The sequence below is a fragment of the Ranitomeya imitator genome, chromosome 6 (assembly GCF_032444005.1).
Source record: "Ranitomeya imitator isolate aRanImi1 chromosome 6, aRanImi1.pri, whole genome shotgun sequence".
In the NCBI taxonomy this organism is placed as follows: Eukaryota; Metazoa; Chordata; class Amphibia; order Anura; family Dendrobatidae; genus Ranitomeya; species Ranitomeya imitator.
In genome coordinates, this window is record NC_091287.1 from 164,162,078 (window position 1) to 164,173,928 (window position 11,851).

The 11,851-nt window shown below is 43.1% G+C and overlaps 1 protein-coding gene across 2 annotated transcripts in view; it reads right to left on the reverse strand.

Moving 5' to 3' along the window:
* The window catches only part of NPSR1 (neuropeptide S receptor 1), a 551,858-nt gene extending 542,906 nt beyond the window's left edge, over nt 1–8,952 (reverse strand). Inside the window, exon 1 of one of the 2 annotated variants that reach the window (XM_069732482.1) lies at nt 8,636–8,952. In XM_069732482.1, the coding sequence (XP_069588583.1) occupies nt 8,636–8,860 (225 nt within the window). In that variant the 5' untranslated portion in view covers nt 8,861–8,952. The remainder of the gene's footprint in view (nt 1–8,635) is intronic. The other variant, XM_069732481.1, reaches the window with a different exon arrangement.
* Between the last annotated feature and the right edge of the window lie 2,899 nt (nt 8,953–11,851).

Here is an 11,851-nt window from a genome sequence, read left to right on the forward strand (position 1 = left end):
CTTAAAGTCAAAAATGATCACTGGACTTCTGAGTTGTAATTCCTGCATAAGGGAAATTAGTTCCTTCTCTAATACAACCAGTGTGGGACAGAATTGCATTCAAGAGATGTTTTCAGTCTCCATCAATGATTTCTACTTGATGGGAGGATTTTTGATAATATTTGGTTCAATGGATTACTCTAAAGTAAATACTTGAAGACTTAAATTTTGTCAATACTTTCTTCACTGTTTTTCCATATTTTCCTTTCCCCTTTCTCCCCTCTCCCTCCCTTTCCCAATGCATTAAAATTACACATTCACGTATCCCCTTACACTACCTTATTATTTACATATTTCCATCTTTGACAGACCTGTTTATTATTCTTTTCATATTCTTGATTTATGTAATCCCATTTTTATGTTCATCATTTTTATTATTTTCACTCTTCACTCTTACATCTTGGCCTACTTATAACATGAAATTATAATTTTGAATTCATTATAATATATTAGCACTTCCATAATTTTAAAAAGCATGACTTTTTCAACTTTGCCCCTCCTTTCAAATGCATTCCCCCTTCCCTCCCCCTTGTCTGCACTTTCACATCCCATCCTGTATAAAACATATACTCCTTTTCATTTTTCATATAATCCACACTTTAGTATAGTTCATATTCATGTATACTCTATATTTAAGTGGATTGCTCTGTTTAATACACAGCTAGACAAGCCCCTTGTGAACACCGCTACTAAATGTCGCAATCACCATTTTCCTTCCCACACTCAGGACTTAGCATCTGCCCCACTATATAATGTCAGCATTGAGAGGCATGCACATTCGCTCTACGGCCACCCTGAATTCCGATTCTGCACACAAAGGAGTGGCATGCTTTCCACTGGTGCATTCCAGTGGGGAAAACCGGAATCCTCATTTTTCAATTTGGGACAGGCTGTACAGATCGAGCATGCACCGACAACCCTTATTGTTGACACGTCAACCAATGACCACATGAGAAGGCATACATAAGGCACACATTACTGCCATGTATCTAATGCCTCCTTTGGAAGAAGCACATATGCGAAATGGCGCTGTCGGAGTAGAAGCACGCAACATATGGGAACTATGCACATGCCACTTTGTGAGTACCTTCTCTGAGCTCTGAGGAAACTTTATCCTCTCTCCTCCAGGAAACTAAATGCCTTTCTCTGCAGATATTATGTTTAATGGTTCATCACAGATAGATATGCTGTTTAAATAAGAATGGTCCGTGTCTTTGCTAGACATACCTATATCTCTAATCATAGAGATCTATTATGTTATAGATGCACTTAGCACTTGAATTTAAGAATATAGACCACCTCCATATATGCATAACAATGGCATGACCCATTCTAAGATTATTCTCTTACTGCACTTGTAATAATTATATTACATGTTATTTACTGTACCTTGAATCGCAGTAGATTGTAAATTGTTCACAAGATATTGTCATCCTGTAATGTAATTCCAGTGCCAACGCACTTCTCTCTTTTGTTCTGTAGCTTGAATGTTATGATCCTTTTAAAATAATCATAATAAAGATTTAATTTTTAATCCTAATTTGCAATTTAACTGCCTCCTCCTCATTCTATTTACCTGTTGTGTGTTACATACAGGGTGGGCCAAGTATATGGATACACCTAAATAAAATTGGAATGGTTGGTGATATCAACTTCCTGTTTGTGGCACATTAGTAAATGGGAGGGGGGAAACTTTTTCAGATGGGTGGTGACAATGGCGGCCATTTAGAAGTCAGCCATTTTGGATTCAACTTTATTTTTTCCAATGGGAAGAGGGTCATGTGACACATCAAACTTATTGAGAATTTCACAAGAAAAACAATGGTGTGCTTGGTTTTAATGTAGCTTTATTCTTTCATGAGTTTTTTTACAAGTTTCTCTTTGTTTACAGCCACTGACATGTTGCAGAGGTTAACACGTGAGGAGCGGATAGAAATTGTGTTGATGTCTGGTGAACACAGTACCCAGGTCATTGCAGCAGATTTCAATGCAAGATACCCTATGCAATTAATCTGTCACCATTCCCATGTTATTTAATTGTATCCATCTAAATGGCCCTCACAAAAAAGTTTATCTCATCACTGAACATAATGTTCTGTGTAAACTAAGGGTACTGTTCAAATTTTTGTTTTGCCCATTCTGCAAATTCAGCGCGTTAAGATGATGCAACAGCTGGATTTTGTAGGGGTGCCATTTGTGAGTAGTTAATATCCGATGAAGGTACGATCGACAGAGTCCTCAGTTTACACAGAACATTATGCTCAGTGATGAGGCAAACTTTTTGGGTGGGCCATCTAAATATATAAGAGGCATCATGATTACTCGCTAATCCTGCCCCATGCACAGTAGCTCCGCCCCCCACCACATCACCACACACACAATCCCGCCTCCACCCCATTACCACACACAATCCCGCCCCCACCACATTACCACACACAATCCCTCCCCCCACTTCATCACCACACACAATCCCGCCCCCACCCCATCACCACACATAATCCCGCCCGCCCACCACATCACCACACATAATCCCACCCGCCCACCACATCACCACACATAATCACGCCCCCCACCACATCACCACACATAATCCTGCCCACCACCACATCACCACACATAATCCTGCCCCCACCACATCACTACACACAATCCCACCCCCAACACACCAGACATAATCCCGCCCCCCCAACACATCACCACATATAATCTTGCCCCCACCCCATTACCACAAATAATCCTGCCCCCATCACATCACCACACATAATCCCGCCCTCCCACACATCAGCACACATAATCCCGCCCCCACTCCATTACGACACATAATCCCGCCCCCCTCCACATCACCACACATAATCCTGCCCCCCACCACATTACCACAGATAATCCCGCCCCCCCACCACATCACCACACATAATCCTGCCCCCCACCACATTACCACACATAATCCCGCCCCCCCTCACCATATTACCACACATAATCCCGCCCCTCACCACATCACCACACATAATCCCGCCCCCAACACATCACCACACATAATGCCACCCCCCACCCCATTACCACACATAATCCCACCCCACTACATCACCACACATAATCCCGCCCCCCCACCACTACACATAATCCCGCCCCCACCCCATTACCACACATAATCCTGCCCTCCCACCCCATTACCACACATAATCCCGTCCCCCACCACATTACCACATATAATCCCGCCCCCACCACATTACCACACATAATCCCACCCCTGCACCATATCACCACACATAATCCCGCCCCCCAACACATCACCACACATAATCCCACCCCCCACCCCTTTACCACACATAATCCCGCCCCCCACATCACCACACATAATCCCACCCCCCACCACATCATCACACATAATTCTGCCCCCCCACATCACCACACATAATCCTGCCCCCACCACACATAATTCCACCCCGCCACCCTATTACCACACATAATCCCGCCCCCCACCACATCACCACACATAATCCCTCCCCCAACACACCACACATAATCCCACCCCCCCAACACATCACCACACATAATCCCACCCCCCACCATATCACCACACATAATTCCGCCCCCCCACCACATCACCACACATAATCCCGACCCCCACCACATCACCACACATAATCCTGCCCCCAACACATCACCACACATAACCCCACCCCCCCACCCCATTACCACACATAATCCCGCCCACCCACCAAATTACCACACATAATCCCACCCCCCACCACATTACCACACATAATCCCCCACACATTACCACACGAGGCTCCGTCCCCACACATTACCACACGAGCCTCCGTCCCCACACATTACCACACGAGGCTCCGTCCCCACACATTACCACACGAGGCTCCATCCCCACAGATTACCACACAAGGCTCCATCCCCACACATTACCACACGAGGCTCCATCCCCACACATTTCCACATGAGGCTCCGTTCCCGCACATTACCACACGAGGCTCCGTCCCCGCACATTACCACATAAGGCTCCGTCCCCAAACATTACCACACGAGGCTCCGTCCCCACACATTACCACACGAGGCTCCGTCCACACACATTACCACACAAGGCTCCGTCCCCACACATTACCACACGAGGCTCTGTCCCCGCACATTACCACACGAGGCTCCGTCCCCGCACATTACCACACGAGGCTCCGTCCCCACACATTACCACACGAGGCTCCATCCACACACATTACCACATGAGGCTCCGTCCCCACACATTACCACACGAGCCTCCGTCCCCACACATTACCACACGAGGCTCCGTCCCCACACATTACCACACGAGGCTCCATCCCCACAGATTACCACACAAGGCTCCATCCCCACACATTACCACACGAGGCTCCATCCCCACACATTTCCACATGAGGCTCCGTCCCCGCACATTACCACACGAGGCTCCGTCCCCGCACATTACCACATAAGGCTCCGTCCCCAAACATTACCACACGAGGCTCCGTCCCCACACATTACCACACGAGGCTCCGTCCACACACATTACCACACAAGGCTCCGTCCCCACACATTACCACACGAGGCTCTGTCCCCGCACATTACCACACGAGGCTCCGTCCCCGCACATTACCACACGAGGCTCCGTCCCCACACATTACCACACGAGGCTCCATCCACACACATTACCACATGAGGCTCCGTCCCCACACATTACCACACGAGGCTCTGTCCACAAACATTACCACATGAGTTTCCGTCCACACACATTACCACACGAGGCTCTGTCCACACACATTACCACACGAGGCTCCGTCCCCACACATTACCACACGAGGCTCCATCCCCGCACATTACCTCACGAAGCTCCGTCCTCACACATGTGATTGTGTTTACAGAGAAATTTTAGCTTAATTTACGTTTCGTTATGAAATGTGTTTAGATGCTGGAATGAATAAAAAACGCACATCTTACTGAATCCAGTTTGTTTTTGATTTTACACTGTGAATAAAATGTATTATTCCTAGTGTTGAGCATTCCGATACCGCAAGTATCGGGTATCGGCCGATATTTGCGGTATCGGAATTCCGATACCGAGTTCCGATATTTTTGCGATATCGGGAATCAGTATCGGGAAGAAGAATCATGTGTAAAATAAAGAATAAAAATAAAAAATATTGATATACACACCCTCAGACGCGCCCTGGTTGTAACTGCTGCAACCGCCATGCTTCCCTTCCTAAGAATGAGCGCGTGAAGGACCTGCGATGACGTCGCGGCTTGTGATTGGTCACGTGAGCGGTCACATGTGCGGTCACGCGACCAATCACAAGCCGCGACGTCATCGAAGGTCCTTCACGCGCTCATTCTTAGGAAGGGAAGCATGGCGGTTGCAGCAGTTACAACCAGGGCGCGTCCGAGGGTGAGCATATCAATATTTTTTATTTTTATTCTTTATTTTACACATGAATATGGATCCCAGGGCCTGAAGGAGAGTTTCCTCTCCTTCAGACCCTGGGAACCATTACAGGATACATTCCGATATTTGTGTCCCATTGACTTGTATTGGTATCGGATATCGGTATCGGCGATATCCGATATTTTTCAGATATCGGCCGATACAATCCGATACCGATACTTTCAAATATCGGAAGGTATCGCTCAACACTAATTATTAGTATTATTCAGATTTTTATGATTATTATTGTTATTAACTTCATTTTAAGTTAATTTTACCACCTACGTAAGCGCTATTGAATGTTGTCATTATTTACTTTAGTTTAATTACCAGCAGCGTTAATTAGATAGCAATGAGCGTGCCGAGCGTTAGCTGGCTGGAAACAGCTAGTTTATATAGATACACCTAAATAACATGGAAATAATGACATGTCATTGCAAAGGGTGTCTTGCATTGGAATCTGCTGCAACGACCGAGGTAATGCATTCATCAGACATCAACACAATTTCTATCCGCTCCTCAAGTGTTAACCTCTGCGACATGTCAATGGCTGTAAACAAAGAGAAACTTGTAAATAACTCATGAAAGAATAAAATTATGTTAAAACCAAGCACACCATTGTTTATCTTGTGAAATTCTCAATAAGTTTGATGTTTCACATGACCCTCTTCACATTGGAAAAAATAAAGTTGGATACAAAATGGCCAACTTCAAAATGGCCAGCATGGTCACCACCCATCTTCAAAATTTTTCTCCCTCCCATAAACTTATGTGCCACAAACAGGAAGTTGATATCACCAACCATTCCCATTTTATTTAGGTGTATCCATATACATGGCCCACCCTGTAATTATTTCCTTGTATTGATCAACATAGATAATGATAAAAAATGAGCTACATAGAGGACAGAAGATGCAATGATCAGCCAAAGAAACTTAGTGCAACAGACTAAAGTTAAATCATGGTTAATTTCCTTTGAAATCTGATAACCAACAGTGCCATCAGTTCAGAACTGAAAGAAACCAACGAGACCAAACTCAACTCCGCTACTGTACAGAGAGCTCTGGCCAAAAATGTTCTTCATGGAAAAAATGTAACCAAAAACCATTTTGTGGTGACCGAACTGTGCATATTAATAATAATGACGCATTGTGGAGGTTCCTTGAAAGTTTGGAGCTGCATGTCAGAAAATGCATTGTAGGATTTGATCAAGATGGTGTTCTCAATGTTGAGAAATATAGGCAGATAGTTATCCATCATGCACTACCATTTCCAAATTTATTCTGCAGCAGGACAAAAACCATTAACATACAGCCAATATCATTAAAAATATCTTTGTAAATTAGAACAAGTAGTCCTGAAATTACATGATATGGAATTATTAGCCAAGTCTACAGCCATGGAATATCTGTGGTTAATGCTCTAAAGGTACCTTCACACATAACGATATCGTTAACGATATCGTTGCAACGTCACGCTTTTTTGTGACGTAGCAACGATCTCGCTAACGATCTCCTTATGTGTGACAGCGACTAACAATCAGGCCCCTGCTGGGAGATCGTTGGTCGTGGGGAATGATCAGGACCTTTTTTTGGTCGCTGATCACCCGCTGTCATCGCTGGATCGGCGTGTGTGACGCCGATCCAGCGATGTGTTCACTTGTAACCAGGGTAAACATCGGGTTACTAAGTGCAGGGCCGCGCTTAGTAACCCGATATTTACCCTGGTTACCATTGTAAAAGTAAAAAAAAAAAAAACACTACATACTTACATTCCGATGTCTGTCACGTCCCCCGCCATCAGCTTCCCTCCCTGCACTGACTGTCAGCGCCGCCGGCCGTAAAGCAGAGCACAGCGGTGACATCACCGCTGTGCTCTGGCTCTGCTTTACGGCCGGCGCCGCTGACACAGTCAGTGCAGGGAGGGAAGCTGACGGCGGAGAACGTGACAGACATCGGAATGTAAGTATGTAGTTTTTTTTTTAACTTTTACAATGGTAACCAGGGTAAATATCGGGTTACTAAGGGCGGCCCTGCGCTTAGTAACCCGATGTTTACCCTGGTTGCCCGGGGACTTCGGCATCGTTGAAGACAGTTTCAACGATGCTGAAGTCTTGCCCCGGATCGTTGGTCGCTGGAGCGAGCTGTCTGTGTGACAGCTCCCCAGCGACCACACAACGACTTACCAACGATCACGGCCAGGTCATATCGCTGATCGTGATCATTGGTAAGTCGTTTAGTGTAACGGTACCTTAAGATGTTTAGAGCATTTTCTCTGCCGAGTTCCTTTGAAAACTGGGTGCAGGCATACTCAAAAGAATTGATGCTTTGATGCAGCTTTGAATCCAAATTACTGATTTGATTTAGATTCCTCTTTCGTTCATTCACGTTGCATTTTTTTTATATAAAAATACTATTATCAACACTTCAAATTATAACAGATTTTTTTCACACCTGCCTAAAACATTTGCACAGTATTATTCAACAGCCATACAGAGTAGAATGGATACTCTTTTGGCCTTAATTTAGGAACATGAAATTGTGAATTAATTTTAATTACCTGAAGCTTTACTGATATACATGGTAAAAAGACAGTAGACTTCAGATTCTGTGTTAAAGTAGACTGAACCAAATAATGAGCTAAGTACATAAGTGTGATAATGAATTTTCTATAGCTTCCTCTTGATAATGGTCACCACATACTTTAAATCAACTTTTCCAAAGGGAAAAAAAAGCATCAGTAGTTTTTGAACTTGAATGTAGTATAGTTAAAGGGAAACGTTAAAAATCAATTTATGTTCCTGGAAAAAAATAATCTTTGCATGAGCAATTTATTTAAACTCTGCTTTAACTTTTTACATAATAGTATTTATTTTTGGATATTTTACTTTTTGATTTACAAGAATATGCACTACTATTGTTTTTCCTTAATACCTTGTTTATATCAAAACAGATATTCTTCATATTTTTATCTATTCATTTTTGTAATACATAATAAAGTAATTAAGTAAATCTGAACATCTAAGATGCTAGAGAATTATTGGATATTTGATCAGGTAAATGTCCTAAATGCCTAATTAATGAGCAATTACTAAAAGAAATCACTCTCGGCTCAAAGAATCAAGCAAACAGAAATTGAAAAATGTATTACCTTAAAGGAGGTGTAAAAGGATTGCCAGTAATCATCCCCCGCATCTGTAGAAGATATTGTTGATGAGCAAGTTGCAATAATGAAATTCAGTCTTCCCGTGCTGCCATTTGAATCAACACTTGGTTCAGTAAAACTAACTTGCATTGTAGGATCTGGCTTTGCAGCAGCTAACCACAGCTTGTCTTTGGAGTGAATCAGATGCAGAAAACTGAAAAGCACAAGCATGTACACAGCCTCTCTGCTCTACTACTGGCTAACTGAAGCACAGAGCTGGAGAACAGCTTCATTTGTAGAGCAACAGAAGCCCCTCTTCAAGCTGTACTCATCAGTATTGACAGACAATGCTCTGTAATGAAAAAAAAAGATAGCCACATGCTCCCACTGTGCAGATGACACTTGCAATACACATAAAATGCAATTCAGCAGATCATATGTTATTCTGTATTGCTACATAACACATAAAACATGTTCATTTCAATTTGTTCATTTCCCATGTGTATGAATTCAAAGAGTCCAATGTGATTTTATTCTGGCAGATATGTGTGCAAACAGTAAGCCTGTTTTACTAATATAATGATGTGATGGAATACTATAAGGTAATTTCATGATTTAGACTTCTTTGATATTAAGTTTATCTTCAAGTTTTTGTTTTGAACTTTGCAATATTTTATGTGAATTTCACATAGGGCAAGTATCTAATTAGAAAATAATTACGAGAATCCCTTCACAGCATGCAATGGCATATCAGTAAGATAGTAAATTAGTTACTGATTCTTAGGTATCTACTATATAATTGTCTACGGGTCACTTCCGTCTTTCTGTCTGTCCTTCTGTCTGTTACAGATATTCATTGGTCGTGGCCTCTGTCTGTCATGGAAATCCACGTCGCTGATTGGTTGCGGCAAAACAGCCACGACCAATCAGCGACGGGCATAGTCCGGAAGAAAATGGCCGCTCCTTCCTCCCCGCAGTCAGTGCCCGGCACCCGCATTCTCTCCTCCAGTCAGCGGTCACACAGGGTTAATGGCAGAGTTCACCGCAGTGTAACGCACTCGGTTAATGCTGCTATTAACCCTGTGTGACCAACTTTTTACTATTCATGCTGCCTATGCAGCATGAATAGTAAAAATATCTCATGTTAAAAATAATAATAAAAAAAAAAAATAGTTACATACTCACCCTCGGTTGGCCTCCGGATCGAAGTGACCGGTTACCGATGCTCTTCACGACGCCCCGGAGACCGCTCCTTGCATTGCGGTCTCGCGAGACCACAATGCACTCTTCAGACCGCAGCGCGCGACGAGCATCAGTAACCAGCCGCTTCGATCTGGAAGGTGAGTATGTAACTATTTTTTATTTTAATACCTTTTTTAACAGGGATATGGTGCATACTACGTGACTGGCCAATATACTACGTGACTGGGCAATATACTACGTGACTGGGCAATATACTACGTGACTGTGCTTTATACTACGTGACTGGGCAATATACTATGTGGCTGGGCAATATACTATGTGGCTGGGCAATATACTATGTGGCTGGGCAATATACCATGTGGCTGGGCAATATACTATGTGGCTGGGCAGTATACTACGTGACTACGTATCTGTGCTGTATACTACGTGGCTCTGTGCTGTATACTATGTGACTGGGCAATATACTATGTGGCTGGGCAATATACTATGTGGCTGGGCAGTATACTACGTGACTACATGTCTGTGCTGTATACTACGTGGCTCTGTGCTGTATACTACGTGACTGGGCAATATACTATGTGGCTGGGCAATATACTATGTGGCTGAGCAGTATACTACATGACTACATGTCTGTGCTGTATACTACGTGGCTCTGTGCTGTATACTACGTGACTGGGCAATATACTATGTGGCTGGGCAATATACTATGTGGCTGGGCAATATACTAAGTGGCTGGGCAATATACTATGTGGCTGGGCAGTATACTACGTGACTACATGTCTGTGCTGTATACTACGTGGCTCTGTGCTGTATACTACGTGACTGGGCAATATACTATGTGGCTGGGCAATATACTATGTGGCTGGGCAGTATACTACGTGACTACGTGCCTGTGCTGTATACTACGTGGCTCTGTGCTGTATACCACGTGACTGGGCAATATACTATGTGGCTGGGCAATATACTATGTGGCTGGGCAATACACTACGTTGCTGGGCAATACACTACGTGACTGGGCAATATACTATGTGGCTGGGCAATATACTACGTGGCTGGGCAATATACTACATGGCTGGGAAATATACTACGTGACTGTGCTGTATACTACATGGCTCTGTGCTGTATACTACGTCACTGGGCAATATACTAAGTGGCTGGGCAATATACTAAGTGGCTGGGCAATATACTACGTGGCTGGGCAATATACTACGTGGCTGGGCAATATACTATGTGGCTGGGCAATATACTACATGCCTGGGCAATATACTACATGGCTGAGCAATATACTACATGTTGGGCAATATACTACGTGGTTAGGCAATTTACGTCGTGGACATGCATATTCTAGAATACCTGATGCGTTAGAATTGGGCCACCATCTAGTATATAATAAACCCCCCAACAATTATTAAAATGAAGGGACAGCTGTTATCTTGTTATTCCACTTTCAACACTGTATAAAGTTGGACCCCATGGTAAGTACTTTTTGACTTTTGATTGATTACACAATATATTATACCTCATTATCCCTTTACATTTGCAGCTATTTAAAAAAAATTCTAGTGGAATCACTTAGAAAAAAAAATACAATTTGCACCAAACAGCTTTCAGAAATGTGAGCTAAGGATTCAAAGGACTGGCACTTCTTGACCTCTCTTCCTCCAATGAATAATTCTTGGATAATCTTTTTTATAATTTTATGTTTTGTCAATCGTCTATTATGAACCAATGGAGCAAGAGACAAGAAAACAACAGAAAAGAGTACATTTTGCTCCATTGCTGAGACCCTTACAATTTTTTGTAAGGCTCCTCTCAATGAAGACAAGCTATGAACTGTACAGTAGGAAGAATGAATGATGAGTGAAAGATGAATCAAACTTAATATAGTAATGCCATGGAATATCTGGTATAAATAAAATGTGCCTCAAGCTCCACTGCCAAAATCTGAATAATGTGTAGGAAGAGTATATTGCTGATTGAAACATTATTTTTACCTCTCAGCAAAATCATCTATGAACC